General features: G+C 42.2%; 1 protein-coding gene and 1 long non-coding RNA gene across 2 annotated transcripts; one reads left to right on the top strand and one right to left on the bottom strand.

The window, feature by feature from the left end:
- The first annotated feature begins 636 nt into the window (after positions 1-636).
- Positions 637-1103, top strand: LOC125297005. The gene is made up of 2 exons (XR_007193912.1): positions 637-681; positions 819-1103. It is a non-coding gene; the product is annotated as an uncharacterized LOC125297005 (long non-coding RNA).
- Positions 1104-17927: 16824 nt separating this feature from the next.
- mcrip2 (MAPK regulated corepressor interacting protein 2) lies at positions 17928-22003 on the bottom strand. Its single transcript, XM_048247380.1, has 5 exons — positions 21224-22003; positions 20932-21001; positions 19947-20077; positions 18814-18915; positions 17928-18348 (listed from the first exon to the last, which is right to left on the bottom strand). The coding sequence occupies exons 1-5, from the start codon at positions 21276-21278 to the stop codon at positions 18278-18280; spliced, it is 429 nt and encodes a 142-aa protein (XP_048103337.1). The 5' UTR covers positions 21279-22003; the 3' UTR covers positions 17928-18277.
- Between the last annotated feature and the right edge of the window lie 55 nt (positions 22004-22058).

Here is a 22058-nt window from a genome sequence, read left to right as displayed (position 1 = left end):
TACATTTTAATGTGGGTCTGGCTTGTCAGGCTAAAGGTAGAGCCCAGTGCCAGTCTAGATCAGTGTCCACTGAAGTGGTGGTCGGAGCACACTGCTGTCTATGGTAAGATGGCCCACATTGCCCGTAAATACTTCATCACAACCTCTTATGTAGGCCTACAGTTCAAAATTCACTGAATAAACAGTTGGTAAACACAAGTACTCTATCTTATTGACGATTATTTATTTTCATCTCCAATTATCATAGTAGAACAGCTTTCTGTCATGAGCATTCTCTCTCCTTGGTAACAACCTTAATTGATTAAATTCTCTGCCACTCTGCTCACTCGCTCTCTACTCTGCCTAACGAGCTCCACCTGGCTCCGCCCTGCTCTGCTCTTGTTACCTGGCCAGCTGCGCTGCATTTCCCACTCACCATCCTCACCTTGCCCCACTCTGCTCTAATTACTCTGCCAGCTGCACTGCATTTCTCCTCTAACCTCTCCCAGTATATAAAGCCCTGTTTTTCAGCCAAGCCCTGTCAGATCGTCTTCAAACCTGGACCAGTAACCTGCCTGCCTACTCTCTGACTCCTACCTGTGATTTGGATCCTTTCTTGACTGCCTCCCTGTTCTACTGCCCCGGTTATCCCGACCTGCCTTCCGGATCTTCTCGATTACTCTCTGATCTTCAGCCCCCCCGGTAACTCGAATCTGCCTTCTGTCTCTCACCACGTTTAGTGCCTAGCCCTGGTCTGTACTACTGCCTGCTGTTCACCTTGCTGTGTGTGTGTGTGTGTGTGTGTGTGTGTGTGTGTGTGTGTGTGTGTGTTCCCCCAGGCCTCCGACCACCAGACGAGCGAGCCCTGACGCATCACCACCCTCAGCCCGAGACGCCGCTCGATCACTGGGGGACACACACACACACACACACACACACACACACTCAGCACCTTGGACTGGAACCCCCCGGAAACTTGGAAAACCCCAGAGCCCCGAGAACCCCTGGAACCCCTGACACCCCTGGCACTCCTAGCACCCCTGGAACCGGAACCTTCAAGACCTCACGTTTCTCTCACTCCTCTTCCCCCCTGAACCCTTCAATAAAAAGACTCTGAATTTGAACTTGCGCTCTTGGGTCTTCTGTCCGTGACACTTTCTCAAGCAGTTTGTGAGGCATTTTGGAAACAGGAGATGAGCCCCTTGTCTAATGTGCCACCTGGCTTGAGAAACCCGTTCTCAAAGACTTTTATTTTATTATTAATTTGGGTAACACATATTCTGAAAGCCTTAGGCAGAATTCAAATGAGCCATTTTAATCTAGTTTAAAGAAATTAATCTATGCCCACCACTAAATAATATGCTACTGATGTTGCTTGTCCTCTTTTAAAATACAAGAAATGGGATCAACAACAAAAAAAGTGTGCAAATTGTGGCACAGATATTTTCTGTTCAATTCACTACTACTTTGTATGCACTGTATACTGCAGGTCTGGTGGGCCTGGTACAACTGCCTGAGGTTGCAGTTGAGGCAGAGGCTTGGCTGTACTGTCCAGGGAAAACAGACTAACCCCCCTAAACTATACATTTTCTAAAAGTAAATAACCTGTAGATGAGATTTACTGTAGCACCATTTAAGAGATGTCCCATCTTCCTCCATGCTATGCACAATCTTCTATTATGTATAGGTAAATCTAGTGTGAAGTGAAATGTGGGGGCAGCCGTGGCCTACTGGTAGGGCTTCGAGCTTGAGACGGAAGTGTTGGCGGTTCGATCCCCGACCAGTAGAGAAAAATGTGGGCGGGGGAAGTGGTTGAGCACTGCTCCACATCCACGGCTGAAGTGCCCTTGAGAAAGGCACCTTACCCCTCACTGCTCCCCGAGAGCCACTGTAATGACTCACTGCTCTAGGTTGGTGTGTGATTCACCTCACTGTGTGTGTTCATGTGTGTACTCTGTGTGTTTCACTAATTCACGGATGGGACAAATGCAGAGACCAAATTCCTAGAGAGCATACTTGGACAAAAAGCTGTATGATTACATTTGGGCCTGTACTGTCCTGGGAAAACAGAATAATCTCCCTAAACTATATTTTCTAAAAGCATAACCTATAGATGAGATATAACACCATTTAAGACATGTCCCATCTCCCTCCATGACATGGAAATGGTACATAAATCTGCACTGTTTTTGCTCTGTATTAAAACATAAAAAAAGCACCGAATAATCCTCAATGTAAACATTTGAGGACATACTCTTTCTTTGACCACCATTTGACCTTACATTTACCCCTCCAGGCTGGACGATAATTGAGATACATCTTGGCTGATTTTCAAGATGTTATTTAGCATGGTCAGTAGTACGTTACTTCCCTGTGAATTTTTGCACTGTATATGGCAGGTTGGGATCACACTTCATGCCATACTGTGCTGTTGTTTTGGAGCCTTGTTTCTTCTTCTAATTGTAGAGCTTCATCACAGGAAGTTTTGAAAGTATCATATAGTTCAGATAAAACTTTGGGCAAAACATAAGAGTAATTGCATGGCTGTGCAGGAAATGTAAAAGTGGGTAAGTTGTTAGAGAGATCAGGGGTGGTTAGGGTCTGATAGGTGAGAGGTGATCCAAATGGGAGATTCCCAAATTTGGTGGGGATGTATTTAACATATTGTGCATTGTTCTCTAGAAGTCTGGACATCTGACAGTCGCTTCCAATTGACTTTATGTTGTCTAACAGTGAACTGGCAAATGATTCACAGGGTAGGGGTAAAGGGATGGGAGAGGACAGCTTTGGGCCAATACCATTATCTTTATTTACTGAACTGTGATCAGTCTTGTTGGATTTTACCTTATTCATTTTTAAGAGAGTGACAGGTTTGGATCTAGGCCTAATTCTCGAGAAGGGATGTGCCAGGTTTGGGGTAAGGAGGTTTTACTTTTGGTTAGGGGGACTGATTTGTATCCTAATTTTGAGTAATGAGCAAGAGTACAGGAGGCCAATAAGGTGTGAGCAGTGCCCGAGACCTGCTTTACAGGCATAGCTGGTATGCTGAATCCGCTGATCAGTACTGGACAATTCAACCTGGAAAAAAAAAGATAATATTAAAACTTGTTCACGGCTTAAGTCTTTATGCAAAGCCTGTTGATGCTCAGACCACACACATCTAGGGAAAAATCTATAGAATGCTAATTTGACATCATTAGCCTACCTGTACCCTGTAAGATGGCTCATTTTTACGCATACTAGGGTATGCCTTGGCTATAAATGCAAGCCTGAGTCTTGTTCTGGACAGAAATGATAAACAAGGCCATACCTTAATACAGGTTTATCGGTGCAGCCCAGTTAGCCTACATAAAGTGGTATAACGTTAGCAGTTAGGGATGCCGACCTGTTCATCTACCCATGTATCGATCTCTTGGAATGTCAAGGCTGGTAGATGGGTTAGGTTTTTGTACCATCTTGCCATAACTGGGCTAATAATAACTAGCCTGACGTAGTCATACTCAATTCTAGTCAGAATATGAGTCTGATACTGCTCCATTGGGACATAATTATGGGGCGTGTTTCAACCGATACAGGGGGGGAATGCCTCTGCACTCAATTGGATAGACCTAACCAATCAGAGCAACGAAATAGCTTACCGTGAGGTGTAGGAAGAAAACACACGAACCATCCTTCTTCTTCTACATCCCCTCCGTTTTTTAAAATAATTCTGTTGAACAGTGATATGCTACAAACATGTTAAACAGCTGGGAAAGGCTGTCGCAAATCCCTCGAACAGGTGGTCAATCAGAGATTTCATAAACGAATGAGGGAACATGTCGCAATGCAACAGCGCTGTTTTCCCTTGATGAAAGTGAAACCACGAGTTTTCCCACATCTCAACTTTGGCCAGAGTTTTCAGAAATAATCGTTTTCAGTGATACAACCTCATTAAATAATATGAATTTTCAATATGGGGTCTTAAAAGCCATGTATCCTTCTAGCCACAGCGTTTTTGTTTCAAACATAAGCCTAATCTAAGCGTGCTCAGATGACGTGATAGACCAGGCACTGTTGCTCACCTGTCCATCATCGTAAAGCCTGATTTGATTGGTCCGCCCGATATAGGGCGAGCATACTTCCACCACAATGAAGCAATGCCAGACCGAACTTCCCGACCTCAAATGTGGGCGGGAGTAAGTTCGGAATGGCACCCAGGCTAAATAATAACAAACACCGAACAGCTGACAGTTATTTGTTTGGACTTCCCAGAGGATTCCCACCCTGAGCATGACGTCATAGAAAGATGGGCGCCGTGTGAATTTGGTGAATTCTACTCTACTTCTGTGTGACTACTTGTCTACTGTTTGAGACGCGTATATAGCAATTTTTATTTTCCATGTTGTTTTTTTGGCATTTCTAGTTTAACACTGATATTATGGAACCCATGGAATGGGAGGTCAGCATGGCTTGGCCTCTGTGGGGCCTAGCTCCTGTGCAGGCAGGCGTGGCGATGGATGCAGAAGAGCCCATGGACTGGGAGAACAGCGAGACCCAGCCCTGTGGTCAAGCCGTTATACAGGCAGGCTGGGGAGTTGACAAGATAGTCAAAGCTCTGGAAAGTCCGGTCATCAGATGGTGACTCCCTCCAGAGCTACCACGCCATCACCCAATGTCTTCTGGAGCCTGAGGTAACATGATGTGAAGCCACCAAGCCAAGGTTTGGTTCCAGAAGAGGCCTTCATGGAAGACCAGCAGAACACCCATGCTCTGTGAGGAGAACTCACCCCTAGCCTGCATTGACCCTGGGGAATGACCCTACTTCTCTTCAGCTTTGGTCTGTCCATTTTGCTGGCTGACTCCTTCGCTCACTGCTGCCATCCTTCACCTGAGTGGCATCACTACCTCAGCAACTTCCATTGTCCAAAATCCATTGTCTTAATATAATGCCTCCTTTCTTTTTACTGTTCAAATTGTACTAAGAATTTGTGAGTTATCCTATAATACACCGAGCCCTCCACGTTAACACTGGTCAAGTTTGGTAAAAAGGAGGTATGTAGCCTGGCTTCTAGACTCACTTATTATTGTCACTTCCTGAAGAGTTTCAGGCCTCTCATGATTGGGAAATGTTTCCGATCCTAGCATTGTAACTTTGCATTAACTTTGATCTTGTTGGTGCAGCCTATCAAATCACATCTTTCCTTTACTAACAAGGAAATATTGTCCACCGTAAATGGGTCATTCTTAGCAAATGGTGCCGTTTGTGTCCCCATGACATAATCAAATATAAGTTACACAACCTGGCCTGGGTTGTTACTTATTTTTTCAAGCTTGTTTACAAAATGAAACACATCTCTACTACGTAAAACAAGGTTTATGTCCTCAGGGTTTATTAACTCTAAAATAATTACTCCGACTGAGGTGCAAGCACTTTAAAATGCCATGTCCTCTCCCCAGTCATGTTTTTTCAACTTAAGTTGCAAACATAAGTAATACAAATCAAACAATTTCTATGTTTTTACCTATTATTGCAAAATACTATATCTTACCACATGCTATTTGTTAAAGTAAAAATGTATTTAATATTTTAAATCTGTGTTAATTATGTTCCTGAGTCTATTGTCCCTGCTACTCTGATGAAAATCCTTTTGGACACACCCTTTGATTGTTCTTAGTCACTTGGCTCTCAGGAAGTAGGATACATTTTCAGATGGAAAGTACCGCGGCTGAGTAAATAACTCTGAGTAAAATTAACTTTTTTCAGTGTTTTAGAGTAGCTTACTTATGTGTTAAAGCATCAGTTATAAGCCCATTATGCTTATGCATTATGCCCATTATGTATGGTGGAAATTGAAATTTATTTGTGATTTTGAAGATATGGTTCATTAATATGTTAAAAATGTTTTTGTGTAGTTACCATGTGATATCTTGTTGCTCATTAGTATTCATCAGTAATAACGGCCAACTTTAGCCTGATGCATCCTCCCCGTCAGTCAACACTTGAGTGATATTGTTTTTACATTACTGTACATGCTGTCCACCCTGTTACTCGCTGCCAGCCTTGTTATAAATGAACAATTATTTTGCATATTTTTGTGGTTACTGGGAAATAAACTGGTAAAAATCAGATTTGTTAAAAAATGTGACCAAATTCCATAGAAATTCCTTCTTATTCTAAGAAAATATGTTGAAAATATATCTAGTCTTCAAAATAGAGCATGTATTTTATAGATAATGTGTGGTTTATTAAAAAAAATATTTGCAGGGTAAAGCGTGGGACATCTTTACTCTTAGAAAACATAGATATTATGATAACATTTCAAAACATTTATTTATAGAGATGAAAATGTCCTGGACATTAGTATATGCAACAATTCTAATCATAATTATAATGTCAACATCCTGAGTTTAACATGCCCTTCTTCAACTGAAATGATGAAAAATTGGAATCACATCTGGAATCACAAGTCAATGAAAAATTGGAATCACATCTCTGGCTTGTTATCTGAAACTGCTGAAAAACTTTCCATTTAGATGCCCACTGCACCAAACGCTCTGGCGTTCCATTTAGATGCCCACTGCACCAAACCCCTTGCCGTTCCATTTAGATGCCCACTGTGCCACACTCTGGCGTTCCATTTTGATGGCCACTGCACCAAACGCTCTGGCGTTCCATTTAGATGCCCACTGCACCACACGTTCTGGAGTTTCTAAGCCTCCCACGTTCTCCTGGGGCTTTCCCACTCTTCCTCAGTGTCATTTGTAGCTCTAAGCTTATATCACCCCTTATCCATAGAGGGTGTTAGCAGATCTACACTATTGACACTCCAGGACCACGGCCAGCTGGCAAACCAAACATGCTTATTCTCAGTGCGCAACATCAAGCCTAGCCCCTCCCACACATTGTGGAGTGACATTAAGTTTTGGTTTCCCAGTCTTTACAGTCCTCACTCCAGACATTATATAACAAGCTTGCACAGTGGACTGAATCATTTCAATCAAGATGAATCCCAGCATCACTTTTAGTGTTTTGTGTGCGCTCCTCTCTGAAGGTAATTCTCTAATCTCTCTACCTGTTTGATTCACTTGCCTTTTTGTTGTATTCCAGAGTGTATCTGCAAGTTCTAGTTTAAAGTGGTACAGTTTTATGTTTACAGTTCATAGCGGACAGTTTTGTCACAATTTTACAATGTTACAATGACATCAATAAACATTACAATTAACAGTTTAAAGCAAAGTCTTTCAGCCTGAATTAAACAAATACCAATATAAGTAATATACTAAATAAAACTGAACAGAATAACAACAAACAAACATATACAACATCTCGAGAGCAGACTTTCTAGGCTAATTGCTCTGTATGTCTGCCTTTAGTGGCTGCACTCACTTGCTATCAGTGCGCTACGGATCCTTGCACAAAAACTGAGACCTGTAGTACAGGATTATGTGCCAGCCAGACTGTGACTACATACTCAGGTAAGACTAAGCCATTTGATGCCGTTGCAATGTCTGATCTGATGCTCAGTTCTGACTGGCATGGTCACAATATTCCTTTTCACTGACAGAGGCTAAAAATGAGGTCAAAAATTCGAAGAGCTGTTTGTCATCCTCTTTGTGTGTCTCTGGGTCATTGAACTTTGGATTCAGGAGGACGATAATAAGCACCGAATGCTGCCATGAGGACAACTGCAATTCACACGCTCCTGGTATATATTCAGAGTATTTAATATCTTTGAATGTTAGCAGCATGATATTGTAAATATTGTCTGAAAAAATTAAACTGAAGAAACATATTGCTATTATGTTCCCTTTGCTCATAGAGACACACATACACACTTTGTTATATTTTGTAATGTGATCATTTTATTTTAGTGTTCAATACAAATTCGTCTGCCAATGGGAAGACGTGTTTCACCTGTAAAGGATATGACTGCACAAAACACCTGGCATGTGTTGGAAATGAGGACCGTTGCATTACAGCAAAAGGTGAGTTTTTCCCCACCTTGAAGAACATTAATCCTAGTCCATTTTCTCAACCTTTAAGCATTTCCCCACCACTATTGCAGATGAGGTGGATGGGCAGACAATCGAGTTGGCAGGATGTGCCTCCAGCAGTCTCTGCGTCGGAGACTTCTCGGAACAGGTCGGCGCTGTGGCTGTAGCGTTGACCTGCTGTGAGGGGGACCTGTGCAACAGCGGCCAGAGTGTGGGCCAGAGTGTGCTGCTCCTGCTGGGGTCTCTCGTGTCTGTCCTGGTCTTCCACTGAGTGGGTTGCCTTTTGGAGTCTCTCCCAGGTTACAGTTCACCTGCCTCATCTCTGCAAAATGAGAGGCCATTGATGAATGTCTGCTTTGCACTACTCACGTTGGGAATGAAAAGCTTTAAAATTAATGAATGTATTTTTATTTCAAATATATTGATTGTGAGACATATCTGTGAATAGTACTTGCTACAGTAACATGTCATAGTCACACAGTAACTTGATCCTTTTTTTTGTGAGTCACTTTGGTTAAGCTTCAGCTAGTGACTAAATGTAAATGAGGATATGTTTTTTTTAATGATTGATTAAACTTACCACCCTTTGTTTTAAAATGACAAAATTTAAATGTGGAAAGGGTTTAACAATGTGATCGAAAAATAAATGAGTATAATATTTATGATCAGTGTTCCTACTCTTTCTTCAGTTTCAAATTCAATGATTTTACGAGTCCTTTTTCTGCATATTCAAGGACCCAACATGGCATGTTTTGAGACACAGACCAAGGTACATTTTATCAATGTGACAATTGATGTCCAATTGAAATCCAGAGTTCTCGCGATAGCACAATGGAATTGTCTCTGCGAGACGCTCTGGCAATGAGCAATGATGCACGTTACTTTTACCCCTTGCATCCCGGGGAACCAATCAAATTGGCGTATCTGATATATGCAGGCCAGAGGCGAGCTAAACTGATGACGACAGTGCTGCAACGTTGGAGGTCAGTAAACATTGGTCGTAGCGTTATCCAATTACATCAAAGTCCAGAATCATTCAGAGTAAACATTGGTCTAGTGCAGTGTTTCTCAAAGTGTGGTCCGCAAACAGACGTGGTAAAATATTATATAGATGAGTTGTTTGCAATGTTGAACCAACTTGTATGTTAATCCAAACAGTTAAAGTAAACTATGCCCGGTTTAAACATATGAATCCTCTGACACAATAAGCAAGGTGCAAAGGGAATAAGCAGGTGGTTCAGTAGGCCTATTGTGTACTGTTGAAGTGCAAAGGGAATAAGCAGGTGGTTCAATAGGCCTTGTGTACTGTTGAAGTATACTCTTTTTTTAACTAAGTGGTCCAGGAGTTTTTGTTTAATTGGTTAAGTGGTCCTTGGTCTGAAAAAGTTTGAGAAACACTGGTCTAGTGTTATCCAGTTGCGTGCAGTGAGATGCAAATGCATGCTTGGTGCCGCCCCTCGAGTTGGGCCATTACATTGTTCGTGGCCAGACCCTTAATTTTCCTAGATTACCAGGGTCTGGATTTTCCAGGCTAATGTTCTTCACCAAAACCCCCAAAAGGGAAAGTTTGTTGACTGAGAATTCTGGTCAAAGGAGTGACCCAAGTAGGGAAGAGAAAACCTCTGATGGACATCTGTCACGTCAGATGGGCTGCTAGACATGACATGTACAGTCATATTACAATAGCTTTGTGTGTGAAAGGTCTGGAGGTCATTGGCTACCATGAGCACATGGAAGAATATGCAGATCATGGCCGTACGCACCATTGATGTCACAAGGGTCCAGACTTCCTTATTTTTTCAAGGTGTAGAAAATACGGCTGCTTCAGAACAACAAATAACCTCCATACAAGGTCAAACAAACTAGGCCCATCTAATCGTATCACTATAGTGTTATCAGCCATTGCTTTACCGCAGTTTAGTTTGGTTGTTATTAGGCTACAAACGTTTTTATCAATAGCTCACGCTGATTACCCATATCAGTCCCGGACCTGCTAAGCAAACTTGATTTGTAAGGCGTTTCCCACAACCTTCCATTTCCGATACCGTGGGGAGATAAGAGATTAACTGACAAAAGGGGGAAAATCCCATATGGAAAAGGCTTGTTGAAAACACATGATTTGTTTGTGTCCCAATAGAATAATGGAAGGACCACATGTGGTTCTAAAACCACATATAATACATATAGAAGGATGGGCGCCAGCAGTTTGAGATGATGTTTGATCTGCATGTGCCTGAAAGTCCCTCCCCCCTCTTCGGCACATGATTTAAAAGTTCCTCCTCAGACGTCATCTCAGCAGTCAGGGTCAGAGCTGAGAGAGAGTTCTGACCAGTGGTCTAAAGAAGTCGAGCTCATAGTGCTGTCAGACTCGGGTGATGACTCCCCAACGTGTTTGTGGATCTGTGTGTGTGTGTGGGGAGGGGGTATGTTGTGTGTTTGGGTCAGGGGGATGATGAAATGGTATGTGTGTGTATGGGGGGGGGGTTGGTGTGTGTGTTTGGGGGGGTATGGTGTAATGGTGTCCCTGCTGAAAAAAACAGCTAGAAACCAGCTTATGCTGGTAGATGGTTTTATCTGGTCTTTGCTGGTTTTCTTCCAGCTCTTGCCTGTCTTTGCTGGTGTAGCTGGTTGGGCCCCCAGCTGGATATGCTGGCGTGACCATTTGAGTAAGCTATCAAGCTGGTCATGCTGGTTTGCTAGAATGACCAATATAAGCTGGCATGGCCAGTTAAACCAGCACTATAGACCAGCAACACCAGCTAAAATGACCAGCTTGCGGTGGTACGACAAGCAAAACCAGCTGAATTACCATCATAAGCTGGGAAAACCAGCTGAAGGTATGTTTTCGCAAGAGTTTTGCTGGTCTAGCAGGTCAACCATCAGGGTGGTCAAACAAGCTGGTTAACAAGCTGGTCAACCAGCAAACCACCTTTAGCTGGTCAGGCTGGTTTTTTCAGTGGGGGGGTGTAATGGTGTTCCCTGGCAGACCAACCAAGCGTAGTAGTACAGAAAATAATTACAGCTCTGACTTCAAGGAGCCCAGGGCGCCCCCTGCTGTCTCCCCCAGGAAAATGCAGCTCAGCCTGGATGCCCAGGAGCCCTTGTCCCTCTCGCAGAGCTCCAACGCTTCCTCCACAGACGCGAGTCAGGACTCTGAGAGGTCAGCAAACAGTGCTGCTGTGTTTGTGTGTATGTTGAGACGTGAGGGTACATGTTCTGAAACATGGCTGTGTAAGCATGTTTGTTTTTCCACATCTGTGGGCTATTGCTGATGTGAGTGTACACAGTAGGTTCAGAGTGTGTGTGTACCATAGAGACATACATACAGACTTGTACATGCATGTAACATTTAACGAGTACTTTCAGTGTCCCAGCTTGCATCTACAGTTTGAGTCATTTAATTCATCTCTCTGAGGTCAACCAGCTGGTCCAAAGTGGTCAATAACTCCACCTTGTTAACACGTTCCTCTTCCTCCCTCCCTGCCCTCAGGTCCAACCCTGAGCTCCTTGTGAGCGACGACGGCGCTCCTGTCGCGGCACACAATCAAGCTCAAGGCCGTGCAATTGCATGGATGTGCCAAAGCATTTGCTGGTAATTCAATGTAATGACACATTGCTATTATGATGTGCAGAAGTGACTAGATTATGGAGGTTGTAGTGGTGAGAATTTCAATTCTGATCTGAGAAATGCAGCAGGGTGAAGTGAATACATTTGAATAATTTAGTCAGTATAACTGTAGACCACCAAATTAAAGTCTCAACTCACGGCTGAAGAATGAAAGTGCAAATGTTTATTTTGTTTCCCACAAGCTTGGGACCTGTTAGGAACATCAACAGCAAAGCAAAGTGATCCAGCAAGTTGCTCATTTGGGAGCAGGCAAATAGGCCACACTCAAGAGGGCTCAGATAGAGTTGAAAAGGGTGTTGCTATGGTGCTTCATCCTTTTGGTATTTCAACCAAAGTATGAGAGATATTTTATCACCCCAAGAAAGCAAGTGTGTGTGTATAATGTGTGTGTGTGTGTGTTTGCGTTTGACAGTGTAGGCTATACATTAAAGGCCAGTGTGGCATAGGGTGATTTGAGAGACAGAAAAGATTACATTTAGAAAACAGAAAAGACTGAACCCCCATTAGGAACACTGCCACTGATTCTGTAGACCACAGTAGTAGTTTTCAACCACTGTGCCGGGGCACACTAGTGTGCCGTGAGAGATCATCAGGTGTGCCGCAGAAAATTACCCAAATGTTACTCGTCCAGAAAAGCACTGCATCAAAGAATTTATAACCACATGCTCTCATGGATTGTATGATTGCACTATTTGTGGTATGCAGGCATTGTACAACGGGGGCCCCATATCCAGTATTCACAGAATCATCACATATCCAGTTCATAACAACAATTAAATTAGATATAGTCACCTACAAATGAAACAGAGGGTGCTTGTTTTATTGAGCAGGTCTTCCATAGAAGCCATAATAAGGCCATATCTGTGTATTATTTGACATTTTAGGCTATGGTATGTTTATTTTTTCTTCACACAGGATGTTAGTGTGCCGTGGGACATTTTAAGTGTCAAAAGTGTGCCGTGGCACAAAAAAGGTTGAATAACACTGCTGTAGACCTCTCAGTGATATAATTAATCCCAGTTAAGAGTAAACTCTCCAGCAGATGGCGCTCTCTGTAATACACTTAAGCAACTACTGGTAAATAGCTGACGGACGCCAGAACAAGAGTTGACGAGCACGTTTGTAGAAGACTCATCTTTTGGCTCTGGGTAAATACACTTAAAACAGAATCTTGAAAACAGTGATAGAAATACAGATAGCGACCTGTTGTAATGTTAACTCTCTACAGCAATGAGTTTTCTTGTGAGTTGCCGATACCGTAGCTTCTACGGGTAACGTTACAATGGCGCGCAGTCAGTTAACGGTTATTGGCAAAGCCACTAAGTTGCAGCTAACTTTATGTTTGTTAACTTACATTGTACGAGAGCTTGTCAGCTAGACGAATAATATAGTTCAGAAATGAATGTTGTGTATGTAATGTATGAGGTTTACTGTTATGTAAAATATGCTGAAGGTATCTTTTTGTGTATTAGCTCCATGTTTGTGTCAGCATCAGCCCCAATGAGTGAATGTATGTTAGCTAACGTTAACGCTAATCACGATAGAGGTTATTGCATTGTTACACTCTCTACGTGGTTTCTAAATGAAGGATACACTAAGACAGGATTGTCCTCTATTGTTTAAGTGTCATATTATTTCTGTATTGATGTTAGGAATTATCATCTGTTATCTCCACACTGGGAAAGGGAAATTGAGCTACAAGAATGAGAATGTTGTACACAAGTGCCAGCACAGACACAATCGGCGCGCGCACACACACACACACACACACACACATTGTATCTTCACAAAGACTTACCTGTTACATGTTTACAGTTTACTGTCATTGGGTGAATAGCTGTTTTATATGCTACTGCTACATACACATAGTAAATACTTACCTGTTACATGTTTACTGCTTATGACAGAGATTGTCATTCGATGAATAGATGTTATATGATTACTGCTACATACAGCGGGGAAAATAAGTATTGAACATGTCAAAATTTTTTTCAGTAAATATACTTCCAGTGAGGCTATTTGCATGAAATTTTCACCAGACATTAGTATTAACTTAGGTAATCCACACATATAAAAAAATCCAAACATTAATGTCCATAAGTAGAGTTATGAGCAAAAAAGTGGAATGGCACAAGTTTCAAAACTTAAGAATCATCCAGTAAGCAGTATTGGAGCCATTATCTGCAAGTGGAAGGAACATCACTGCATCATCAATCGGCCATGCACAGGATCTCCTCACAAGATTTCTGACCAGGAAGTCAGAAGGATAGTCAGAAGTGTAGCCTAAGAGCCAAGGACCACTTGGAGAAAGCTCCAGAAAGACTTGGAGGCAGCAGGTTCAATTGTTACAGAGAAAATCATAGGTAATGCACTCCACCGCCATGGCCTCTATGCACGCTCACCCGCATGACTCTATTACTGAAGAAAAACATGTCGAAACTTCGTTTGAAAGTTTGCTACACAACATTTGGACAAGCCTATTAAATACTGAGAGAATGTATTCTGGTCAGGCTTAAAGAAAATGTTAACTTTTTTTGGATGTCATACTACACACCATATTTGGAGGAGAAATGGCACTGTGCATCACCCTAAAAATACCATACTAACAGTGAGGTTTGGAGGTGGAGGCATCAAGGTGTGGGGCTTTTTCATCTCATAGTACTTAACACAGTTGAAGGAGCGATTTTTCCTGGGAGAATCTTGCCATCCACCAGGACGATGAGTATGAGACGTGGCTAGACCTTCCAGCAGGACAATGATCTAAAGCATTCAGCAAAAAAAAACTCTCAATTGGTTTCAGAGAAAGGAAATCAAGGCCCTGACTTTAATCCAATTGAACAATTTTGGAAGTTACCTAAAGATCAGGATTTACTAGTGGGACCACTGGAATCTTCAATATTAAAAGACTATCTGTTTAAAAGAATGGGCCAAAATCACACCTGAATACTCCAACTGATTAGTTTAGTCATACAGGAAATGTGTTGAAGCTCTCATTACAAATAATGGCTTTTCCACAAAGTATTTAAGAAATTTCAGTAGGCGTGTTCAATACTTTTCACCTGTGGCATTCCACTTTTTTACTCATAACTCTACTTATGGACATTAATGTTTGGATTTTTTAATATGTGTGGATTATCTAAGTTAATACTAATGTCTGGAGAAAATTTCATGTGAATAGCCACACTGGAAGTATACTTACTAAAAAAAATGTTGATGTGTTCAATACTTATTTTCCCCGCTGTACACATAGTAAATACTTACCTGTTACATGTTTACTGCTTATGACAGATTGTCATTCGATGAATAGATGTTAAATGATTACTGCTACATACACATACAATACCCTCCAGAATTATTATTTTTACAGAATTATTAATTATTAAATGTTGGCACCTCTGCTAAAGTTGACTAAAAAGAGGAATATAAAGGGGCCGTCTACACCAGGGGTCCCCAACCTTTTATGTACCATGGACCGGTTTGATTCCTATTTGGACCGGTGGTCCGTGAAAAAAATTATTATATTCGTATTATTATATTCGTAATTCGTGCATTACGAATATAATCAGTGGGAGCCCTGCTTGTTTCCCTGCAACAAGAAGCTTCCATCTGGGGGTGATGGAAGACAGTGACATCCTCAGTGTGTTTGAAATGTCCAGTCGATTGCGCAATTTGTCTAGTTGCAGTCATTGCCGAAAACCCGGCCTCGCATAGATACGTGGTGGGAAACGTTTTCAGCGCTTTTACGGCTATCTCGGGATATTCTGCTTTGGTTTTGATCCAAAAACCCGCCAGAGAGGTTTCCTTATACACGCTCTTAAGACCACCGTCATTTGCAATTTCGATCAACTGCTCTTCCTCCTGCGCTGACAAGTTAGAACTATTCAGGATATTGACAAATGGGTTGCGGACCCACTCATTGGTTTGCCGTGAATATTTGAAGGATGGGAAGTAACGCTCAAACTCATTTGAGAGCGCAACAAGGTGATCGCGCACCAGCTGCGAGAGAAAGGGCCCTGCCTCAGTCTCTCCCAAACCCCCCACTACTTTTTGGAACATATCAAATACACCCTGGTCCACTCGCAAAATGCAAACATGCGTGCAATCAAACAACTGCATATAGGCCTATGCCATGTAAAAACGTGACATTATTGCGAATTAAATTTAGTTTAGTTTGCATGCATTTTTTTTTAAACTCATGTCGTAGGCTACGGCCCGGTTAGGAATGTCCTGCGGCCCGGTGGTTGGGGACCGCTGGTCTACACGACGCTGGTTTTTATGGGTGAAGGGTATGTGATGATGTGGGGCTATTTTAATTCTGGAGGGTACTGTCATAAATACTTAATAGGCTTACTGCTACAGTACACACACACATAGTAAATATTTACCTGTTACATGTTTACTGCTTATGAGAGAGGGTGTCAATGGATGAATAACCTAGATGTTATATGATTTCTGCTACATACACATAGTAAATATTTACCTGTTAGTGGTTATTGATTGAATAACTGTTACATTATTACTGCTTATGCGAGACGTTGAATTTAATTGCATATTCAACTATTATATGTTTACAATGTTCTTATGAAATCCAATGTGTGACTGGGTAATACATGAACTATAGGTTATGATACTTGGTAATGTTAAATATTGGCCAGAACAAAAGTTGTCGAGTATGTGTGTAGAAGAGTGCTAATGAACTGTCACATCGTTTGTATTCCCAACAGACTTTTAATTAAATGTTTTACACCCGACCACAGTGTCATTCTTGGACCCGTAACACCAGCATGGCTTGGCCTCTGTGGGGCCTAGTTTCTGTGCAGGCAGCCTTGAAGATGGACACAGAAGAGCCCATGGACTGGGAGGACAGGGGGACCCAGCCCTGTGCCCTTTGCCTTGTGCAGGCAGGCTGGGGAGCTGACGAGATGGTCAAAGCTCTGGAAAGTCTAGTGATCAGATGGAGTCCTGCGAAGCCTGAGGTAACATCCCCTGATGTGAAGCCACCAAGCCATGCTTGGTTCTAAAAGAGCCCTTCATGGAAGACCAGCTGAACATCATGGTCTGTGAGGACAACAGAGCTCAGGCCTAGCCTGAATAGACCTTTGAAGTTCGCCTACAAAAAAGAACCAAAACTGCCATCTTTGCCCATATAAGGAGATCCTAGATTAGATCTGGGGTAGCGAAAACCAAAGATTCTAGAACAGAGCTCTGTTCTAGAATCTTTGGCGAAAACCTGTTTGCCGTCTTAACATACCGCAGATCACAGTACCCACTTGAAGGCAGAGGACAAAAACATTTGACAGGTTTGACAGGTGCGATAAATCAAAATACCCATGTTTCCCATAGGAGAAATCGCAAGATACCGGATCACAAAGATTTTTTGTAGGCGAACTTCAGAAGTCTATTGACCCTGGGGAATGACCCTATTTCACTTTAGCTTTGGTTTGTCATTTTTGCTGGCTGGCTACTTTTATGACATCATCACCTAGTGATTATGACATCTTCACCATGGCCTCCTTTTGACAGCAAACTGGCAAGATTCTACCATTCCAATTCTACTGTGACTACTTCTACTGTTGGAGACACGTATAGCAATTTTTGTTATTTTCCTATTTAGTTTTTTGCCATTTTAATACTGACATAATGGAACCCATGGAATGGGAGGTCAGCATGGCTTGGCCTATGTGGGGCCTAGCTCCTGTGCAGGCAGGAGTGGCAATGGATGCAGAAGAGCCCATGGACTGGGAGGACAGCGGGACCCAGCCCTGTGGTCAAGCCATTATACAGGCAGGCTGGGGAGTTGACAAGAGGAGTTTTCTTCCTTTTTTACAGTTGCGCCCTTTAGAAAAAGGTGGATACAACACCTCCATGGTAACGAAGGGTAACTAGTAGAACTTTGATTAAAATGTAGTTGTGCTCTTCAATTTACACACCTCTTTTTTTAGGCAGTAGAAACACATTTTGCTCTTTTAAAAAGCTATGCTCAATCTAAGCACCTTTAAATCAAGACTGTGCCTTTCCATTTTGCCCCAAACACGACTTCAGTCGGCTTCAGAAATGGAAACAAACTCTCGTTGATTCATGACCGTATGGATTAAGGGAATGGATGAACGGTTACATTCATCGTTCCCAAGGGTACTTTCATAAATCACTACAAATCACAGGTGAGGGCTGAAGTGGGATGGATGAGATCAAGCAAGAAGACCAGATATGCCATTAAAACACTGAGAAATTCAAAAACCACAGTAGGATCATCATTACCTTTTTTTATTATTTTTATTATTATTTCTATCCCATTGTCCCAAGTTTTTTTATATATATACACACCAAGTACCAAGAAAATATTTAATCTCAATTCACTTCGGTGCACAGGTTGGGCAGTGAGCCCTGAGCGGGGGGGCAGGGGGGCTTGTAGAAAAACAGGGTAATGGTGAAGTTCGAACCAGGAAATCCCATGCACACCGACCGACCAGACAGCCAGACAAGGTCAGAAGGTCAGTCTGGAGAGGTGGTGAGGCAGGAGTCTAAAAGTCCATCACACACGGCTCTAGCCAGAGATTCTCTTGGTTTCTGTCTCTCAGTCTTTTGTGGTTCCTGTTCTTTTGAGCTCCCATCAGGTAAACCAGGCCCCTTCTCCAGGCCGCAGCTCAGTCAGGTCCCTGGGCTCTTGCTTCACCTCCTCCTTTGGCGGGGGCTCCGTCATGACAGGTTGCCGATGTTGGCCAGGAAGCGCTGGGCCCACCACTCCTCCAGGTCAATGGGCACAAAGTCTACATAAGGGAGGAGACGGCACACAGGGTAAACGGAAGATGACTACTGGCACACAGATGAGCTGATACATGTAAGGGAAATTCACACTCACACACCACATCTGATCATTAACTTGTTTCTACTAATTGACTATGTGCATATATATACCAGGTAGGTGCTACACATTGGTGGTGGTTAGTGAAGTTCACCCTTCACTTTTAAGCACTTTGGTGTGTGTGTGTGTGTGTGTGTCTGTCTGTGTGTGTGTATGCCATTGTTCACCGACACTGGGTTTTGGTATAGCTTGAGTGCCTTCACACAAAGCCAAAACACTGATCCTGGCCAGACGACTCACTGCTCATGACTGGGCTAGGTGTGTGTGTGTGTGTGTGTGTGTGTATGCCACTGATCCTGTCCAGACAACTCACTGCTCATAACTGGGCTGTGTGTGTGTGCATGCCACTGATCCTGGCCAGATAACTCACTGCTCATGACTGGGCTGGGGGTCTTCTCTGTGTACTGGACAGGTCCTCTGCTGGTCTCTGGGCGACGGCTGGCTCCCATGCTCTGCTCCACCTCCTTCCAGGCTGTGAAGAAGACCCATATGCATATTCAGTTCCCCAGACAACAGACTACTACAAAGCAAGGTAACTGGCTAACCCGGCTAACTTTGGGAGTAACCGCTAAACTTTTAAAGTGAGGTGTTGATTGGAGATCAGAGGTTACTCCTAAAGTTCCTTGGGTAACTTACTTGTATTATACCCATCTGGTTCTCGGTCTTATGATTGGGTTAAACAACATTTCAAAGGCATAAATCAAAAAGAGGTTAGTCATCCTTCAGCCTAATTCAGCTTAAAGCTTTTGGTCATTTGTATGGTGCAAAGCTCATTGTAATGATAAATCCAGTCTTGACATCCGATGAAATCGTATCCCCACATTTTCAATTCCTGCTCTTGAAGACCCATAGACTTTTGTTGTATCGTCCGATATCTTCAAGCACATGTCGCTAAACTCAACATCTATATTTGGGTGAGACAATGTAATCGTTTTTTCGAAGTACAGTGCAGTTATACTGCAGTACAGTGCAGTACAATAATATTTTCATGTCCAAATTATCGCATTTCTGCAGTAGAGTACTACTATGCAGTACAATGCAGTTTTTTCCTGCATTTCCTGCATAAGAACAGCAAATAATTCCTCAAAACTGCAGTGTTTTAACATTTGAAGTTGTACAGTTATTTTTGTGTGTTTTGTGTGTAAGAAATAGTGAGCTTTCATCAGAGTCCTCTCCCACCAGTGGCACTAGATTTGGGTTTTTGAAAAGCATTCCTTGTGTGACATTCCTTGTTTTTTGTGTCAATGTAGAAAGCAAATTGTGAAGATCGTTTAAGTTAGTCTTAGTGGTATAGATACATGTCAAGGCAGGAAAGTATGAGCTTTGATTTATCACCTCGGTCATCCATTAGAATAGGTTTGCACAGTTGCACAATAATTCTAACTACAAAAACACCAATACCGCGTTGACATCCCATGCACTATTAGATTGAAGTCACGCGTTAATCATTACCAATCTTCTAAAGCAACAAACTAATAAAGTTGATCATAATGAAGCACACACCTTCCAAGGCAAATTTAACATTCTCTTCATGTGCGGGCGTGAAGCCTTCACGTGGGACAGCTTTTACGACAGATGGTTTGTGGTACCTCTGTCCGTTTAATCGGTGGAAAACAATCTTTGGAGCAGGGTAGCTGAAAGAGGGTTTAAATAAGCATGTGACTGAATCAGATCAATTAAAGTTTTAAGGTATAAAATAATTGCAATTATCAAATACCAATTGTCATTTTTACCAGTTCCTATGAACACCCAAGGAAATAGCAGTAATGTTATGGAGCAAGCAAGGGAAATCATTTGTCCGATTGTCAAATGACATTTGGTCAATACTAAACAAATGTAGCCATTCGACAAAAACATTGTACAGCTGTCTGCCAGTGTGCCTGCCGTGCATGTAACGACAACAGCTGAACATTCATCCTGGAGAATGGGGACTGGGAACCATACATAAGAATTAACGTTACTTTAATTAATGAGAGAATAGTATTTGTTTAATCAGCACATTAAGCACCCTTTCAACTTTCAATCAGTAAAGCTGCTTAAGTGCAGGACAAGTCGATAACGTTACGTTAATAGCTTTAAAGCTAACTGGCTACATTCTAGCTCCCAGCTACTATGTACGCATAGAGTTAACCTTGCAAGGTCACAAAACCCCGAAACCTCCAAGGCTACTCAACCGCGTTATCCATCGTCTACATGCACGTTGGCATAGCAATCAAAGTAGATATTATAGCTATTGCGTCCCCATGTAATTCACCATCAATTGATATTCAATTCAGTTAAGACGTTTGCCACGTTACGTTATATTGGTTTTGCATGTCGTGAATATGACCGTGAGTTAATAACACAGTAGATGCTACTGACATTAACGCACGTGGGCATGATTCCCAATCCAAAGTCACAAAGTTAGCTATAACGTTAGCTAGCTAGCTACTACAACCTGGCAAAAAGGCACACTTGTCTTTAGTGTACTGATTTCAAAACCTCTCACTTTGTTGTAAACCAGTGGGGCTGTTTGTGTTTCAAGTCCGTTATTTTGCTTTCGGTCTGCTGTGCTGTACCTGAACAAAAAATAAAACAGTGACTGACATTGCCGGTGAAATTCAAGGCAGCTGTTTTCATTAAGTAACGTTCGGCATACAAACATCAACGAAGGCATGGCAAAGTATATGAATGTCATCTTAATAGGTGGGTGCTGATTCAAATTACCCGTTATTGATTTGTTATTTTGATGCCATTCTAACAACGCTCACTTGGTCGCCGTTTCTTTTGTAACATCTTACCTGTTCTCCGTTGTGTAACAAGTTTGCTTGGACCTCTTGTGATTGTGTACATCATGTGCAGGCAAGCTCTCAAAACTTGAAAGTAACACTAGTGTTCCAAGTGCACGAGATATCCAGTTCGACTGACACGTTACAAAACAATGCTGGACTTGCTGCGCATATCCAAACTGCAGCAATATTCACGTAATCCCGTGGATTTCCAGACAGGAAATGTGTCCAGGTTTTTACATTCAACTTTGTGGAGTGTTGCCGACTTGCCTGCTCCCTTGCTGTTGCCGTTTTCGGACTGACCTCCCAGTGACAACAAGGAGTTGCAACAGTACAAGAGCTTATAGCACCGCCTATACTGAGTCTAGTGTTGAAGCACACACTGTTTAAGAAGCGGAGGCGAAACATCAAAGACACGATGTGTGAATTACTTCTCTTATAGAGGGTCTTTTGAAAACAGTGTCGTGTTGATGGTAAAAGTTCTCTCTGAAGACTGTCTTGTGGTGACACTAATAGGTGAGAAAACAAGCAAGGTGCTAAAATGACAATATGTTGTTGGTGCATGTTAAACAGTTCAGGTTGCTGCAAGCATTGTGATGGGGTGTTGCAAAATGGAAGCCATTCTACTTAGTGGAGATTTTAATGTTACAAAATGTTAATTTGACACACTGCTTGATATGTGACTGCACTGCAGACATTGTATGAGAAGCTGTCTTACAGTCAAGCCTAGTCAATTCCAAGCAGATTAAGTGGGGGAAAAGTAAAAATCTAATACAATCATATATAAAGTGTTCTTTGATTAACTAACCCACTGTGTGAGAACTAAGTACATGGGTTAAATATCACA

Source organism: Alosa alosa, chromosome 7 (genome assembly GCF_017589495.1).
Source record: "Alosa alosa isolate M-15738 ecotype Scorff River chromosome 7, AALO_Geno_1.1, whole genome shotgun sequence".
In the NCBI taxonomy this organism is placed as follows: Eukaryota; Metazoa; Chordata; class Actinopteri; order Clupeiformes; family Clupeidae; genus Alosa; species Alosa alosa.
The sequence above is the reverse complement of the archived record's forward strand: the minus strand, read 5'-3'. Positions and strand labels throughout refer to the sequence as shown.

Excerpts from the sequence above, each read along its gene's own strand:
- mcrip2 (XM_048247380.1), bottom strand. The coding sequence starts at position 21,278 with ATGATGTACACAATCACAAGAGGTCCAAGCAAACTTGTTACACAACGG. Across the intron at positions 20,078-20,931 it reads CCCCACTGGTTTACAACAAA|CTACCCTGCTCCAAAGATTG; the intron begins GTGAGAGGTTTT and ends ACCCTCTTTCAG. Across the intron at positions 18,349-18,813 it reads CCCCAGCCCAGTCATGAGCA|ACTTTGTGCCCATTGACCTG; the intron begins GTGAGTTATCTG and ends TCCCTTATGTAG.